This window comes from Lepisosteus platostomus, chromosome 19 (genome assembly GCF_059453375.1).
Source record: "Lepisosteus platostomus isolate fLepPlt1 chromosome 19, fLepPlt1.hap1, whole genome shotgun sequence".
Lineage (NCBI taxonomy): Eukaryota > Metazoa > Chordata > Actinopteri > Semionotiformes > Lepisosteidae > Lepisosteus > Lepisosteus platostomus.
The window spans coordinates 14,940,850-14,959,976 of record NC_142629.1 but is presented as its reverse complement, the minus strand read 5'-3'; the positions used below and the strand labels follow the sequence as shown (position 1 = coordinate 14,959,976).

At 40.1% G+C, this 19,127-nt stretch overlaps 1 protein-coding gene across 1 annotated transcript in view; it reads right to left on the bottom strand.

The window, feature by feature from the left end:
• Nucleotides 1-254: 254 nt before the first annotated feature.
• The window catches only part of kcnj12a (potassium inwardly rectifying channel subfamily J member 12a), a 36,181-nt gene continuing 17,308 nt past the window's right edge, over nucleotides 255-19,127 (bottom strand). The window contains exon 2 of the mRNA XM_088612513.1: nucleotides 255-8,439. Coding sequence (XP_088468639.1) covers nucleotides 7,015-8,301 — 1,287 coding nt within the window. The 5' untranslated portion in view covers nucleotides 8,302-8,439 and the 3' untranslated portion in view covers nucleotides 255-7,014. The remainder of the gene's footprint in view (nucleotides 8,440-19,127) is intronic.

Below are 19,127 nucleotides of genomic sequence, written 5' to 3'. Positions count from 1 at the left end.
TTGTATGTTTACTTGGGAGGGTTTAATCCGGTCCAAAGACATACTGGCAGGTTAACTGGCTTCTGTGAAAATTGTCCTTAGTGCGAGTTTGTCTATGTCTGTGCGTGTGACCTATGATGGACTGGCCTTCGTCCCCTCTCTTGTGCCTGTTGCTTGCTGGGATAGACTGATTCTCTTGCGACCCTGAATTGGTTGGAAGATGGTTGGATGGAACTCGAGACACACAGGGGAAAGAAATAAATGAGACGGCAGTATTATATCATTAGATTTAATTTAATAATTTAATAAACTTTTCATCATCCATTAAAATAAAACAAAAAACCCAGTATAATTTTTTTTTCAGTATATAATCTGGGCATAGAGGAAGACTTCTACAGAGGTCAAAGGTCATCCAATTATCCCTTTAAGAGAAATACCAGTTTTAATCACAAGCTTCTGTGCTGAAACAAAATAAAACTACAAATAACTGAGACAAGAATCACATCTTGAGCCTTTTTTTTTTGTTTTACAAATTTTGAAGATTGAGAAAATGTGCTCAGAAGTTGTTGAAAACCAAACACAAGTTAAAAATCAGGGATGCAACCTTTGAGGTCTTCTATTAAGGGCCAAGTGGAATTGTTTTACAATATCTCTCCACTTAAAGAGAAATAAAGGGCAAAATATTCCAATTTTTTAATACTTCTTTGAATAAGCAGATGTCATTTATATTGTCTCTCTTTTTTACAATCATTAAACTGCACGTCTGATTACATTGAGACAGGTAATTATATAGGATCTGTGTAATAATTCCACCTTAAAGGTTGTTTAAAGCATAACGACGACAAAGTGACACTTGCAATCCCGTGATGCAGCATAGAAGCTGATGATGTACTACTATGGTTACCTCTTGTGAGACAGGCCACTAACATCCCAGTGGTATCACACCCTATGGTAAATACAAAGGTTTCACACAACAGGTTACCCATACCTTCTCAGAAGGCAATGCAAAGCATAAATATTAGGACGGGGGCAAAGGCTTCTTTCACCTTGAAAACCAGTCTGCAGAGCATTTTCCATTTATCCTTCATATGTGTAAGTGGCAGGTGTAGCAGGAGATCATGTTTGCCTATTTGAATTGATCTAGCTCATGTCTCAACTCCCAAAACGACATTTGTGCATCAGAGTTTTGCACGAGCTTAATTCTGTCTTTTGGTCACTTTGTTCTGGTCTGCACTCAGAGGACTGCTTTTTAAAGACTTTTTTGGACATTTGCTTGAACAGCCAGGCTAAGGCTTTTTATTACTGCTGATGGTGTTTTCATATGAAAAATGGTGGATGTTAAGTTTGAAAGTTATAGGTTTTGATCTTCTAACATTTTGGCTATTCACACTGCCTTGTGGCCATTTCTAAAAGTAAACCCTGTTCAAAAGCAGCTGGTCAATAAAGTACCTGGACAATCTTGTGTGGGTCATTAAATTCATTTAGGAGTCAGAAGGGTCCCTGTGTGGTACAATTGGAAGCTCAGTACTGTATGTGAGAAAATCTGAAAAATGGTCAGCATTTTCAATATCTTGAAGGGTTACAATGTGGCATTATATCTGTACAGTACCAATGTCTTTAAAAATCTCCTTTGAGAAGTAAGAATAATTGGGAAGAGGGTAGGAGTATCATATCAGTGCCAAAGTTGAATCAAAATCTAATGTGATGTTAAACACAAAATGAGAGCAGCTCATTCAAATCTCTGGGCGGAAACAAGCAAGTGCACTGTACTGTAAGAAATAAGTGAATAAGGTTTTCAATGTGAAAAGGAAGAATTCCTGCACTTTAACAAAGATCATGGTCACCTTTTCATACAATGTATGAAGGTTTGTGCTTGTTACAACAAACAACAGCTTTCAAAAACAAAAAGAATGATTTCAATTGTGGTTGAAATGTGCTGCAATATATAGATCACAGGAAGTAAAGGATATTTTCCTGCCATCTTGGATTACATCACATTACATCATATTTAATTGTGTGCCTCACTGATGATAATGTACACTGCTTGGGCTGTTTCTAGGCTGTTTTGGGGCCAAGTTGAAACCAGCTAAATTGTTGCCTGTGACTTCCAGCGGTGCTCACTCTTGGACACGCAGTGCATCTGCTCTTTAACGTCCACTTAAGCCTGTGATTATTAATAGTGTCTCCATGTTTTAAATGTGGGGAATAAGAGGCACAGTGTGGCTCAATCCATAAAGGCCCATGTTTGGAGGATTGACCGAGCGCCACAACCCAGGCGTTTGTGCTCGGAGACCGCACCACGCACACCCGACCACGCACTCTGTGCGGGTGGGGTGTCCTCAGCCACGTACTCAACAGCGCCCACTTGTGCGGTGGGTGGCTGGGCGGTGGTGAGCTCTCGCTGGCGATGGTGAGAGAACCGCACCTCTCCTTCAGCGGGTGCAGGTTCTTTTTGGACTGCAGAGTACAGAAAGCGTTTCCCTGCACAAGCTGCAATTAATCTCGAATGAATACCGATGAAACACATGGGTGCATTATTGATTTCCAAAAAGAGTGCTTACTACCCAGGTGAACGAACCGATGAAGGGTTAAAGAAGAGTGTCTTTAAATCCACTTGCATGCACTACATATGAAGGATTGCTTTGACTGTCATTGAGATCAAGGTGACCAGCACTTTTTTTTTTCCGCCCAAAATAGAGTGCAGAAAGGCTCAACAAAAATATCTAGCGCAGCGCTACAGTTTCCGAACAAGGATGTTGCACCTACTGTTCTGGGCCAAAGCAGTAAAGAGAGGTCATGCCTTTTCTTTTAAAAAAAATGGAACGTTTTCTCTCATTGGCCATCAGCCACTGTTGAAATTCTCCCAGACGGCCACGCCATGTGATGCAGTGCAGCCTTTTTTTTCCCCACATGTGGATATTTCACACAGTGGCATCCCAGTGTGTGTTTGTAGCAGACAGGAGGAAGATTTGTATTTAAAAATAAAGCAGATATGGCTAAAGATTTAGGTTGATGTCATGTCGTATGGAATTTCAAGTAGAAAATCTTTTTATTGAAACTCTCCTCAGTGGACCGAGCCTCATCAGTCTGGAGGAGCTGTGACTGTAGGGAGAAGCTATACAGGCGTTGTAACCAAAGAAATGCAATGTACATATTTACAAAACCGTACTTTCTCATCTGTTTTGACCAGATAAAAACACAGCCATGCCTTTATCTTTGATGATGCTGATGATAGAAGAGAAGAGATTAAGTGCATTCCAGTCATTATTGCTCGAACAGTCTGTCCCTACCCTCTTCCAAGATATTGCTTCACAAATTAGCAGCGTTTATCAAAAAACGGAACAAAAGAATAGTGGTTAACGCTAGATGAGGGGTTTCGCACTATGGTGATACTATTGCGTTTTGGCTGTTCTATAAGACTCCCCCCCCTTTGACAACATAATTTAAAGCTTTCATTTGATGTCTGTCTGGAAAGGAAAAAGTGGCTCAAAATCTCACTTTGTTCTCGTTTACGGGCATCGGAATATCCTGATTCCCGAGGGGAGTACAGTGCATTCGGTATTGTTTAAGTCTACCATTGTTACAGAAATTGGAGGAATTCTCTATGCCTCAATTCCGCCTCACAACTTCCGGGATTTCCCATTTTTCCTCCTTCTTATTCCAGTTACAGTAGGAAGCCCCTCTTGACAACACTTTTACTTGGTGGTTACCCTGTGTAGTGCTTTTGAAATTTGATCTACATCTCGCGAAACTGTAGAGGTGAACCGTAAATCGCTCCCTGACAGTATTGATTATTCATAGCGTTTTACATACAGTAGGCAAAATGATCTATACAATTTATAACAGCACACTCCATATGCTGGACTGTACATTATGTATAACATTTTTTCTTGATTAGCCAGGCTTAGTTCCCTGAATCCCATGTAGCTTGGATTCTGGAGTTCCCCAGTTTAGATATTTTGAATATACAATGCATGCTCTCACATAGATTCAACACTAGCACAAACTAGGGTATAAATGTAGCATTACCTAAACCACTCATAACTGTGTCTTTGGGTATGCGTTAACATAAACCTACATAAAACACATTTGAGATAAAGCAAGGTGTTACCTTTGGCCTGTGTTGTTGTTTCTTAATTTTGGATTTGTCCATTTTGTAAGTAAATTCAGAGTAAATCTTAAATGCAAAATTGTACCTAAATTCAAGTTCTTACGTTCTGCATTGCAAACCTACATTGTTACTGTACATACTCAAAACTCCTATATCCTCACAATTTTTGTCAGTCTCAACTGTGATTTTTTGTTTATGAAACTACAGTAAGTCCTTCCAAAAACTGAAGCAAAATTCAGAAGCAAAATTCTCAGATTTTGTCAAAAGTGCCGTTGAATCAAGAGTTTGTGACAAAAATAGGAGTTGTACAGTTTGTTAAACAACAACACAGCTGTGTATAATCTTTTTAGGTATTTCCTATGCCATCCCTCATTTCAATGTCTCTGAGCGTCGGTGACAGAAATCGCCCTGCTTTGTGTTGCTTGCTTTTTCTAACAGGACACCCACACTAAGTCTGCTGGGAAAGTTGTATTTAGTTCTGCTTTTTAACCTTTCATCAAATTACTGTTCATTTCTTAGTCACTACATGTGATCACGAGGGATAAATAATTATTTATTTTGAAAGGACGTAAAAGCAGGTATAGTTTGTTGGCAAGGTCATAAAGTATTCATTTAAGTTCTTGTTGTACACAAAGTGTGGTAAGTGAAGTGAAAAAATGCAGATGCAAAGACGAATCTTTTGGTTCACACACTGAACTGAATTGAAAACAACATAGTTTTAGTTAAAGTCGGTTTAAGAAAAAAAGACACACGTCGGTACATAAGTCCTCCACAATATCTGAAGTCATCTTCAGCTTTGGTTTTAACCTCCCACTGATCTGATAAGGGAAAAAAACTGCCTGATTTCAAAGTTTTTCTGTCCACTAACTAATGTGATGGTGAAGAGTGATTTTATGAGCCTGCAAATGTAAACAGCCTTCATGCTGATAGATATTGTCACTTCTTTTTCTTAGCCACTTGCCTGCCTTCTTTAACTCAGATATGCTTTGTGATTATTTTTCCTCAAATTATTAATCCCCAGTTTTAGTTTTATTTCTCATGATTTTGTCCAAAATGTCATCATTTGTCATGATTTTGTCTTTGGTTGTGGCTATCTGAAGGTACGTGTCCTTTTGATTACAAAAAATCTTGTAAAGGCATTAATCCTGTGTACTTTCACTTTTATAATCATTGTCTATTTTCAGGATAACCTGGAACCTCTTCTGTGTAATTTCTCCGTTCTGTATTCATTAGATCATTAGAACAAATTGCTTTATAGTATTAAGAAGTTATTGAATTTGTATTGATAGATTTATTCTTTGATTTATTTAGAGTAGTGATTAGTTTTAGCCAGAACAAATCTGGTTACATGCTGTGTAGCTTAAGCGAAATATTTGTTACTTTATTTAGAGCTTGGAAACTAATCTTTGAAAATTCATGTGCATAGATACTGTATATGGATGACATTTTAAGTTGTAAGAATTGAATGACTGGAATCTCTCTTTGTCTCCTTCCATATATGGTATTTATTTGCTCTTTTAAGGGGTTAGGCAGGGATGGGTAGCCCTGGTTCAAGTGGGGTGATGTGTCTGCAGGTTTTCATTCCATTACAGCTCTAAATCGTCTCATTATTAGCTTAATGAGACAAATATAATACCTCCTCCCAGCTCTTCAGGAGCTGGTGCTTGGAAGAGACCTAGAAAACCTGCAAAGATGCTTGCCCTCTAGGACAATTTTGTCCCCTTCATGAGATAAAGAGTTAAATATTGATTTGATTTTTTTTTCAATATTTTGTCTCACTAAAAAGCATCCTTGTTAACAAAACCCTTCCTCTTAATTGAAAGACCTGAACTGGTCTGAGCGACCATACTGATGGAGCTCAGGCACCATTTGGCCTACAGTATAGCACTCAAACCATTTCATGGTGCCACCTTCCAGAGAACAGATGTTCGTTTTTCTTTGCCTGATAAAAAGAAAGGGAAATCAAGTGAGTCCTTCTTACAGACACCCGGTGCCACCCAGCTCGTGTTCTTCATTTGGGGACTCAAAAAAACGGAACGTGTTGTTCTTCTGAAAGAACAACATATGCAATTATTCTCCTTAAAACTGTAGTGCAAATGACATTTTAGTGCTTGAAGTCCTTGATAAATGTGATTGTGCTTGCCAGGCCCACTTTGATGCCTCCCCTTCAGTTTTGTTATTTAGAAGTGTTTCTATCTGTGCACCCATAAGGTAGCATATTATACAGTAAAGTATGCTTGATGACGAATATCCATAAGTTTTTTCGGTGATCTGTCTGCTGGTACAGTAGCTAATACTACTGGTAGTGCAATTCCCAGAACATTTGCTCCAATAAATCAAGGATTCTGTTATGAATAGCTAATTATTCCACATGGATAGGCCCAACACAGGTCTTCAGTCTGGCAGTACTGTTTTCACTCTTAACAAAACAAAGAGCAGGCAGAAAAAGCTTGCAGTTTTTCCTATACCCATTGATAAATCAATGTCTGCACTAATTGTAACATAATCTTGCAATCTATTTACACCTTAATGTGAAATGGTCTCTTTCTTTATCACCTATTGTTTGTAATGTATCAATTAAAGCTTTCAGCTCCATCTACTGTATGTAAAAAGAAAATATTCAAGTTTTTATGAAGAGAAAGGGCCTTTCTCTAACCATTTTCCGTGTTTCAGACAGTCCTGATTATATTTTCAGGATGCCTTATTTTGTTTCTTGCCTCAACATTTGTTGATCTCATTTGCCTCAACATTTCTGCTTATACTTCTAGGGTTACCAGAGACCCCACCCAGCTTTCTGCTGTTGCTTGTCTCTCTTGACCTTGCAACGCTATTACAGTAGTTAAGTTTTCCTATGGCACTTGCATTGTTCTGCATTTATTCATGAAAACAAACCCAAAAGCAGACAAAAGGTCAAGGATCAGAGGTCATATCTCAGATTCCCTACGGTATGACCTCTGATCCAGTGCTATGGTGGCTTGTAGTCTGTCAAAGTCATGTCGGCTGTCTGGACTCAGGTCATCCAACACCCTGCTGTCTTCGTCCTCCTCTTCATCCCTGCTCATAAAAGCAAGTTCGTTCTCGTAACAGAAGGAGTTGGTACTGGGAACCAGGAATTTGTTCTCCACCATGTCCTTGGCACTGCAGCGAGGAGTTGACGGCACCTCATAAGTTTTATGAAAGTGGGAGTAGTCTACTTTGTACTGGTTTTTCTCCTCGAACAGGACAGGCTCAAACCGGTGGCCCCAGAGAATCTCCGCAGCCAGGTACGAGCTCCGCGCCTGGGTGGTCATGGCAGTGGCCTCCACCATCCCTTCAAGTATGACAACAATTTCAAAGTCGGCCGTTTCCAGATCTTGCTTGCTGATGCCAAAAAGGGGACTTTCTTCGTCGATTTCATGAAGGATTGTTATGGGAGAAACCAAGAAAATCCGGTCTAACCCTTTGTCAAAGCCAACGTTGATATCTATTTGGTCTAGTGGTATGTACTCCCCTTCCTCTGTGATCCGTGGCTTAATTAACTGAGCCCTGACGTGAGCTTCCACGATGTGGCTCCTTCGGAGATTCCCAACTCGCCACATGAGACACAGCTTGCCATCCCTCATGGCTATTACAGCATTGTGACTAAAGAGTAAGGTCTGGGCTCTTTTCTTAGGCCGTGCCATTTTCGCCATTATTGCACCTATCATGAAAGAGTCGATAATACACCCTACAATAGACTGAAACACCACCAAGAACACCGCGATTGGACATTCCTCAGTGACGCAGCGAAACCCATAGCCAATAGTGGTCTGTGTCTCGATGGAGAAGAGGAAGGCGGCGACGAAACCGTTGACCTGCAGTACGCACGGCTTGAAGTTTTCGTCCCCTGTGGGGTTTTCCAGGTCTCCGTGGATGAGCGCAATGAGCCAGAACGCCAGGCCGAAGGCCAGCCAGGAAACCAGGAAGGCCAAGGAAAAGATCAGCAGCATGTACCGCCAGCGGATGTCGACGCAGGTGGTGAAGATGTCGGCGATGTAGCGCTGGGACTTGTCGTCCATGTTGGCGAACTGCACGTTGCACTGGCCGTTCTTCTTCACGAAGCGGTTGCGGCACTTCCGCCGGGTGTGGATTTTGCCGTTGCCGAAGCCGTTGACCCCTGGCATGGTGGCCAACCTCAGCCCGTCTTCTTCTGAGGACACTATGCTGTAGCGGTTGATTCTGCCTGCGCTCATCCCTCTGTGGACCCGGAGGAGCGAGCCAGAACGGTTTGCAGTCCTGTGTCCCTGCTTAGTGCTGACCAGAACATTCAAAAATAAGATCCTGTGTATTACTGCACTCGGACGTCCTGGCTGCAGGTGGTTGGCTTGGGCCTGTGGGTAAAGAGAGAAGTCAATTAAAAGTCTGCACTAAATAGCCATCACTTCCTTTGATTCTGTTGTAAAGATGTTTTTGAACATTTTAAGCTTTAAATAAATCTAAATGGTCATATAAGAGCATTACTGAAGAAAAAGCTAATTTTTTCGACACGTATTGTTGTACGCAAACAAATGCAATGAATTCAAATTAGAATTGAAGGTTTTGACCCCTCAGCAGTCTCTTTAGTACATTTTCTTATAAAAGGAACAATATGTCAAAAACAGTTTAACAAGAGTTGAGCTTTTAAACATTATGTATACTGTATCTGTTTTGTTGTCAGTGTATTGGGTGCCTAGGTTTGTGGGAGAATAGGGCAAAGCTCCCAGCCATGTTGTTGAAGCCGATGCACTGGCTTCTTTCGAGAAACAGCTGGACAAAATGCTTGGTTTAGCTGCTAACCAGGTACCAAATGGTCGCCTGTCTTGCGTAGCTGTTCTTATATTCTTATTCCAACATGTTGTTGTTGCTATTGGTCTCATTTAAAGGGAAGAACTGCAACGCTATTTTTATTTTGGATTTAGAAAGAATCGGTATTGATGAGTACATTTGAAGCCACAATGAAAGTACAATGTAACATGTAAAACCTTCAGTTTACATTACAGGTATGTGCAGGCCATATTTTCTGTGATTCAGAACTAGACAACAAAACGGTGAAGAGAAGCGGCCCCATTATATTGTAAACAAACAGGATTCTGAATACATCTCTTTAAATCCAATAAAAATTTTGCTCTTGACTTCCAGACGGTTTTGCCGACAAATACTACTTGTTTTACAATTTAAAAGTTAATGTCAAAGAAAGGTAACTGGAGAACAAAGACTGTTACAGTTCTTTTTTAATTCCTTTTGATGGAAATTCCAAATTAAAATTCTTTGTGTTTCATAGTCAAAACCTACAAGAATAATATACTATTATATATTACTAAAATAATCAGATTGATAAATGTGATGAGTTAACATATTCTAACATCATTTAAGTCAACATCATAGTCCTAAGCATTGCAACAAGTTCATTTTTGCAAGGCTGAAAACATTATTCAGAATATATCTAGACCTATTGCTTTTTAGTCTTAATGCCACGGAGTCTGTTGGTAATTACTTCGTTAGCTAATGATTGCAGATTAGTAATGATCATTTCAAAGGAGAAAGACAACCTCTTAAATAGAAAAAAAATACAAGAGAGATTTGTTTGAGGAGTTGGCAGATTTCCTTTGTGAAACCATGTTCAGACAGTTTGTTACCATTATTATACAGTATGTCATGTATGACAATGATCTGCTACCCATCCACCCTCCCCCTCCCCACACACTCTTTTCGAATGACAAATTCAGTCTTTGGTTTCTTGTATTCTGTATTCTTGATTATTGTTATACAAAGATCATGACTGTCTGTTACCTGTTTTCGTGTTTTCTGACGGTATGAGACATCCAGCAGTTGTATTTTTGTAAAATGGCACGATTGGAGCTAAATGTTAGTTTTGCTTCAATAGCTCAATTGTGCGTCCTTGCTATGAAAGAGCCTACAGTTTTGATTTGAACTGAACTATGGTGACGTTATGGCTGGTTCTCTGTGGGATGATCATATCGGGCCTTTGAGACAAGGAGCTGATTGAGATTTAGTCTCTGAAGGATCCCCTTTATTTGCCTAAATTAGGGCTGGCTTTGTGAAGGAGGAGGATGCAATCCTCTAAAGACACCCCGATTGATCGTCCCAGGCCGTATATAAAAGACACTTAAGAATAGCATGCATACTGTAGGTTTCTTTGAAATCCTGTCTGTTTTCATCTACTGTTGTATGTGAGGAAATTGCAGAACTTTTTCATTTGCTTTTGTATGTAAATGTTGTCCTCTGTTAATTATAAAAAAAGGAAAGAGATTCGTTAGAGCTGAATTAAAGTACATTTAAAAGGTTGCCGTAGCAACTCAAGTTGCTGCAGCCGCAGACTCTTAGTGGGGAGAAATTGCCCAATTAAGCACCTTTTTTAATCAAACTGTAGAAAGCTTGTTTGTTTTTTTCTCTATTTTTTTTTCCCTAAGTGAACTTGTTGAGCTTGTTTATAAGTGAAACAGTGTTTCTTAGAATCCTTAAATGTAATAATGCTGTTGGTTTTCACCATACAGGACTTTGTATAATCCCACGTGCCTCTCTTTCTCCCTAAGACTGTCCCACCACCAACAGAGTCCACATACACAAATCACCAATAGCCTTCCTTTAAAGCTGCTATTATTATTATTCTACTATTCTAAACCTATGAAATATTAACTCAATTGAATTGATTTTTAAGTTAAAATGAAAAATTGGTCTGTATGAGAAGACGCGCACTGTCCATTCACTTGGCTAGCATGAAGAGTAGAAAACACTTGCATTATCTGTAAACATGACCTTTTCAGATCAATAAGTTGTAATTTTGCAAACACAACCATAGTGTGGTTAGTTACGTCATACGGTTAGTGTTTCCAGATTAAGCAATTTAACATTTGCTGGTGTGAGATGTTTCCTTAACCTTTCAGTCTCCTTTTCCCCCCATTCAATTGAGTTTGGGTTGATAATGAGTTTAGAAACCCCTTTGTTGACACTGAAACGGATGAAGTGTATCCCACTGTTTTGATGAACTTTCTTTGCCAGTTGCCTTTCAAACCAGTTTGTTTTGTTTGATAATGGAATTCTTACTAGAATTGTTCCCTCTTTTGATGATTCCCAGTGCTGTTACGGGGACACATTGTGCAATAGAATTGGAATGTTAAATAAATATGTGCAACATATTAAAGCCTTAAATTACCTTGACAGGGGTTATCTGGTCCTCAGAGTGTTTGCATAGCAGTGTCATCATTTGACAAACCAGACCTCCAGTCATACTAACATTAACTCCATAGCTGTAACTAAGAATTCCATTTCATTTTTCAGATGGAAGAATGAGTTGGGGGCAGTATTTGCGCTCAATGTGTTTTTTGAGGGCTGATTTGAAATTGGTCTTTATCTTGCTTATTCGAAGTAAATTGCGTTTGGTAATTCCTAAGAAACATCGACTGGAATCCAGCCTGAGAAGTACAGTGGTGGAGGACTGGATATAAAAAAAAACCTCTCTCCACCATCCAGTCCTCCCATTTTCCCACTTGTGAAGCAGTGGGGTTACAAGAGAAATCCATTCAATGGTGATTATTTCAAAGGTCCTCTGACAGTAGCTTGAAGACTATGTAAACTGATTCCAGGACTTGGATTTGTTTAACCATTTTCAAATAATGCAGTGATTAAGTCCATTTTTCCTGTAGAACCAGAGCAGTGGGAATTCTAGAATGCACAAAGGCAAAGTGTGCAATGATGGAACAGCCACTGCAAAATGAGAGACAGTCTAAGAGGGGACACCCAGAGACCTGAGCATTGAGTTTTGCATATTTTAGCAAGCATGTGAAAAAAGCCCTTAAGGTGCCTTGTGGCACTTTGACTTTGACTACTGCTGAATCTCAGCATTCACTAAGAGTCTGAGAGGCACTTTATGGAAATAGGAAGGCAAGGCTGAAAGAAGAAAAAGAGATAAATTGGCATTTTATATTGTTTTGTCCTACCATACGCTTTTATTAAGCTAACAGGCAACTGAAAATGTAGAATAAATTGCAGGCTAGAATAAGACAAAATGCTAAAGAGTTGAGTGCTAACATCCCTAAGACATGAGCATGCAGCCTACACGCACACAAAGAGCTACTTCTGTATATCGTGAGTCACTGGTCTTTGAAAGTGAGAGCAAAGTGAAAAGCAGAGAGTCTTTGTGTGAAGCCTACACTAGTCACAAACCAGAATAGCACTGGAGACAAGCTGGTATGCTGGAATCCGGGAGAAGGTAACAGATTGAGGGACCAATGTGCACCATCGTATCTGTTGCTTGCTGGTAAAGCAAGGGCTAGAGAATGGTTTTAGGTTGAATTTGTCCTAATTCGAAGCATTTTGTCAGGCTACTCTAAACAGCTGTCTGGTCAGCTAGATCATGTGCACCAGTTAACAATATGCCCCAGTACAGTTTTGTTACGAAAAAGCAGTTCTGTGGAAGCTTTTGTGATTCGTGAATAAAAACCATCAGATTGGGGGCTGGCCTGTACTGCACATAAAGAATAACATAAAGGAGGTTAGGAAGTGGGGTGCAGTTAAAATAAATGAATAAAGTGGAAAAATACAGCTGACATCTTCATCCAGGTTGACCTGGTTTTCCTTGGAAGTCTCCCATCCCAGTACAGCCCAGGTCCAGTTGTAGCTGAGCCCCTGACATCTGACGAGTTCAGGCTGCAGGGCTGAAACGCTGCTTTAATAGAGGAAATGTCAGCTTTGCAGCATGGGCCCTTTTAGGTGAGGCGGAGAGCCATCAGTGCCCTTTTGCTGACGGCTTATTTGCATAATTGACGGCATTAGGTGAAATTGACTTTCCTGGGAGTCGTGTCCTCAGTTGGTTTCACTCTGTCAAGGCTGCAGATAGCCTGCAAGGCGTTGTGCTGTTTTCACAGGCAGGCATGACGAGGACTGCAGGGGAAAATGGCTTAATAAACCGAAAACTGGTTGAATGTAAGCTAACAAAAACCATCTCTTTGGTTTAGGATGGTCTGAGCAGTTTTTCCCCTTCTGCGTAGAAACAAAAGTGAGGCATTGAGTGCTTCTGTTGAAACTGGCATTGAGCTCCATCCCAGGAGCTGGAACTTGACTTCATTAACTTATAGTGCCTCATAAGAATGAGAAATTCATTCTGTGATTTGAGTGAATTGTCTGTCTTTCCTTCTGACCTGTTTCCCTTGGTCTGAAGTACTTTACTATTTCATACTCACACTCCACTCCATCAAAGGGCTTAGGTCTGACTAGAACTGTATTCCACTTTTAACCCTTTGATTGAACATTTATGAACAGTGCTGAACATAAGGGAACATAATGAAGGATTCCCTGCGGAACTGAAATCTGCTCTGCAAAGTAAAGGAACACCGACAAGGTTCATAGTGAACTGGTCTTGCAAAGGTTTGAAGCTGTTTAAAGGATGTTTAATATTATGCTTGGTAAGCGACACAAATGTGCAGTCAGTGGCTCTTCTGCTTCCCTTAAGTTGCCTGAATTTCTGCTCATGGTGGTAGAACTGCGTCACAGGATCTATATGATGAACTGCCAAGAAGCTCACTTGAGTTAAATATATCACCATGTCTGTCGCATGGCTCAGAGTGCCTTGGCTGTTTTACAGCAGCTACAGTGTATTGACAGTCAGCTTTCTGACACGAACTCCCTGGTTCAGAACAGAAAGTCAGAAAGTAGTGTTGCAGGACTTTTTTTTTTTAAGTGTTCAAGTAATGAGGATATTTCCTTGGTGAGAAACACAGTGTTCTGTGACCCACTTTTTCCAATGCTGTCATTCTGAAACTTCACAAACTTTTTTTTACTCAATATATTGCATACATTTGAAATTGCAGTTTCCTTTCTTAAAAACAACAACAACAACAACAACAACATAAAACTGGACAGGTAATAGCAAACTACAATCAGCAATTCTCAAAAAATGAAAAGCCACATACATTGAATTTTCAGCAATTCTGGTGCGCCGACATTCTGTGGAGAACACATGTAATATATAAATGATCATTTGTGCAGTACTGAACTTCCATGGAATTTGTTCTTACTGTAGTGGTGTATAGAAAAAATTCTTACATACTGTATAACCCTCCTTCAGTTGTCCTGAACTTTGGTCAGGTTTAAAACTTTTCTTCAGGAATAGAACCTATACATCCTGAATAGGTTGCCAGTCCATCACGGGGGACACACACAGATAAACACCCACACTTACACCAAGGGCAGTTTTCTCAGAAATCAATTAACCTACAAAGTGGTCTTTGAATGATGGAAGGAAGCTGGAGCATCTAGGGGAAACGCACATTAATACAGGCAGAACATACAGACTCCACACAGATAGCACCCCAGGCAGCAGGCTAACCACTACCATTGTGCCATCCAGGAGTTCTGATTATGTATGGCAAATGAAATGAAAAGAATAATGCATATTCAGTTATTTTTTCATTAGCATGCTGTGATTGTACAGTATATATTCCCCATGACAGAAATCAGCACAAAAGAGCACCGACAGACCAACTGCTTAACTGACAGCTACTCCATGCATCCTAAGATGGCCTGAACCTTTTTGAATTCTATTCCTTTTAATGCCTCAGCTCAAAAGAACCCACTTCAAACAGGAACTGCTTCAAGAAGATATGATGCTGCTGTTTACCATGTATTATTTATAATACCAACATGGCTGTCTTGAATTAAAAGCAGTTTTTCTTTTTCTTTTCAGGAGCAGGAAAATGTTGTGCTTTTAGGACATTCATATTCTTTTCAAACTCTAGATGGAATGAAACCACGAAAATTGAATCATTTTGTATTCATCATTTGCATTAGTCATGATGTAGCTAACATTGCTGTATCATTGAGTTTCTTGATCTGAATTCTCCAAATTATATTCGGAAATAACATTAAAATAACCCAATGTTAAATGATTGGTAAAGTCTAGTAACAAAACTTCCACCAGGATCTAAAAAAGGCTTAATGTACATTGTCTAATAACTGTTTAAATACTATTCCTTGCAAAAGGAACAATTCCTTTGTACATTCTAGAATTCTAAACATTAATTGCTTTGTGGATTATCAACTCTTTAAGTGAGGGGAAGCCTGGGGGTTTGTTTTATCCAAATTCTAAAATTAAGCATTAGAGAGATTAAAGCAGGTACAATAAATGTTGATTGAAATCACCTAGGAGCCAGGATGACAAGTTTTTTTCTGGATATCTTCTTGTGTAAACAGCTGGAGCCATTACTAACAAAATGCCAAATGATGAAGGTATAATAAAATACCACACTGTTGGGCAATTAATTCTACTGTTTCAGGTCCAGAAGTGAGTTAGTTTAGACAAATGGAGATCTGAGAATTAGCACAGATGGTGTTAAAAACGGACTCCACAAAATGACAAACTATTCATCATGTCATCTGTAGCTAAAGCAAACTGTTTTTTTTTAGAATGTTTGGCAATTCCTTTGTCTTTTCATTTGCTGAGATCATAAATCGTTGTCATTCTTTTTTTTTGCTTAAATTCTAAGGGCATCTACGTATATAATCTACAGGACAAAATACTTTAATTCTCTGTTGTCTGTCTTGGGTTTTGTGTAAGAACAAGCTTGGTTCTTTATTAACGATCAAAAATAACCAAAGCAGAAAAAGGGTATCGGATTCCTGAATATTCAATTGCTTAATGCTCAGACATTTCAGGAGCCCTTAGATGTGTGTGGCTTGCATTCGGAAATCTAGCATTTTCGTTAAAAAAATCTGTGTCCTAGATTGTGAACTATCCTGACTTTATCGAGTCAGATCTGTAAAATTAATAATTTAAGTAGTTGTTAATAGCTTCTTAAGGTCAGAAAAATTCTAAGGCTGAAAAAATGACACTACGTAGTTGTGGATTCACAGACCTTGTGTATCACCAGTCTTGTGCCTACGTAGTTTTAAGAGATTCCATAAATGGTACTAATCAAGGTCTGTGTACCCTGTCTTAGAACTGAACTGCAAGAGGATGGTTTCGGGAGGCCACACTGATTGTGAGCTTTAATTTGAGTCTGTTATGTAGGGTTTTGGTGACCCTTATATCTCACGATCGCAAAACCATTGAACAATGCATTTACTCTGAGATTCTAGGGAACACAAGCAGGTTTTCACTTTATATATACTGTGACATGAGCTTTTTTTAATCAGGAACATTGCCGACTTACAGAACTGTCTATAGTGAATGCAGCAGGCTCTACAAGTAGCTCTTCAGTAGACTAGGAATCAAAGGAAACTTTCAGACTCCGTTCAAATAGATTTAAAATTGCATTCCGCCATTCATCATTATCATTATCAAGTCTGTTTAACTTCCCATTCAGGGCCTGAATGGAGTCATGTTCTGCCTTGCACATTGTGCTTCCAGAGTTGGCCGTGCATTGCGGTGACCCATAAATAATAAGAATTCGTAGTGGGAATATGCCCTTAAAACTGTTAGAGTGGTGTTTGCAAGTGCATCTAAACCCACGTCTGACCTCCAGCGCTTGATACCTTGTTTATGAGTCCATTGGGATGAAGAAGTCTTGAACCTTGCATGCAGCAGCATTTTGTATCGTAAGTAAATCTCAGGTTACTGTTCGTCTTTGATCGACTGCAACTGATTGGGTATGATAGAACAAAGCTTTTTCCCCTGTCCGATGGAGCACTTCTGTGCAGTTAACATGCACGTGATTAAGTTCAGAAGGCAGGGGTTCTGCTGAGTAACCCGTGTGATTAATATAAAAGGAAGCCTGTTTTAATCGCAGAAGAAAGTGCTATTTTAACAGCCACTGGCTTCGTGCCCTTTCTCGTGGCCGCCTCAATTCACAGTCCATTAAGGTACATTTCGAAGCTGTTTTTTGAACCATTTAACAAAAGATCATTAAGCTGGATGTGGAATGAACAAATTTTGGCACCAAAACACATGCTGTCGGGGTTCAATGAGTGCCAGTTAAAAAAGATTTGCTACTCTCCTGAGTGCAGGTCAGTGCAGCATTTCTAAAAGAAACCCACGCACGGCCCCCTGGCCAGGTTACTCACTTTATTTAGAGGTTGCATACGATCATTGGACACATGGCCTTTCCGTGACTCATGTAACACGGCCATTTGTTTAAGCCACAATCAATCTATGTGGAACGTAAGGGGTGGCAGAATCAGGACACATTCTGAAGGGCAGCACTAGGCTTTTATTGGGATGAAGGGGAGACAGAGGGGATGGACCCCTACCTGAGATTGCTAAGTTATTGACCAATACATCCAAAAACCCCCATCAGAAATATTTTTTGTGCCACGACGGCAAAGTTTTGGGTGTATCTGACTCTTTAAAACCGATATACCAAGTTTGTTTCCGAATGTTTCCAAATCGAACTGAACCTTTTTAATTGTGGTACAAAGAAGACTCCAAAAAGCTACGGTTTTTAAAATCCTCAAAGGCCCTGAGTAAGCTAACCCAGTAAACTTCTGCAGAATGAAAAGTAAAACACAAACCAGAGGACGCAAGTGCACTTAAAACCGACAACTGGAAGCTACATGTCTTCACGCAGAGGCTTGTGGGAGCAGTTGCATATGGCTTTATGTACAGTAGTTTCCATCCTGGAAAGAAAGCATTGTGACTCAAATCTATGAAACACAGAGGAGATTAGTCCCGAGTCAAGTCCGGCAAAAAGAATGTGTTTGTGCCAAGTCATTGAAGGGCGACTCGGGGGAAAAAACCCTCCGAGTGTAGGACACTTTACATGCAAGCAGTTCCATCAAGGGCAGTTTTGGATGCTTTGGTGCCGTTTCAGTTTGCCAAAGGAGTCAGCCAGTCTGTAAGAATTGACTGTGCTTTTTTATTGTTAATAACGGTGCTGGAGAGAAAATGTAGAAATGGAAGTCCCTTCACCCAGAGCTTCACAAACCATTTGAGTTTGAGGCCACCCCTACAGGCCTGTATGGGGGTCATGAAGCTAGTTAGCCCCGTAAATAAGTCGCAGCAAAACTACCCACCAGTGAGCACTGCTCTGATCTGGCCAACATTTGTATCCACTTGTAGAAGGACATAGCACCCATCTGCATCAATCTGTGCAGTCTTCATTGTCACTGTCCATGTTATTGTGTGCTGTTTACTACTTTAATTGCTTCACAGTGCAGTTTTATGGTAGTTGTTGGAACAGTTCAGTTAACTTTAGAAGCAGCCTGTCTTTTGTATTAGCGCATTTAACACAGTGTACGGAAGTATAGTTATTAAAATACACAAATCAACACTGGCTGGATTAAAAAAAAAATACATTTCTGCTCTAGTCGTACAGGACATATCAGGGAGTGTGGAGTTGCTGAGCCTCCACTGCAGGCATTTTGTGACCATTTTTGTGTGATCTTGCATGTATGAACATGCTGCTGCCACATTTAGTCCTTTTCATCACCCCTCCTGTTCCAGCGATCCGTCACTGCTACTTTACACTAGCAGGGCCGAACTGCAGGGGGCAGTTTCTGAAAGGGGGTGCATTTGACGTTAATGTCTGTATCACAGCACTCCAAATTAGGTGTGGGGGCTCGGGTTGGAAGAGAGCGATTTCAAGGCCGCGGAGAAAAAAAAAGTACAAAAAGCAGGTTCGGAAAGAGTTTTGAAATCAGAGTAGAGCTGTGATGGCACAGCAGTGAGGATTTAAAATTGTTTACGTGGGGCTGAAGTAGGGTTAATGGCCATTTCAGAGTTGTGGCATGGGCGTTTGTAGATAATGCAAAGGGCTATTTGGAAGGTAAAATGGAGTTGGGAAGATCACTTTCTCCTCACCCTGCAAGTTCTCTACTGCCTGCAAGGTGAACCTACAGTACATTTGCATTCTGGTGTCCTCAGTCTGCCTTTATGTAGGACATTTAAAGAAGAACTGTCCGTTTTAAAACAGGTCTGTAATGCTCTGCGCAGTGACGTCTGGTCTTGCTAGACTTGTTTCCGGTGGACCGTCTTTTAATCTGCCACTGTGGGACTTGTATATGCAGGAGGTCTCTAGGGGTCTTCTGTATAGATGCTCTCTCCAGGTTAGAGTTTCAATGCATCAGTTGTGTGTTCTCAGGAAACAAC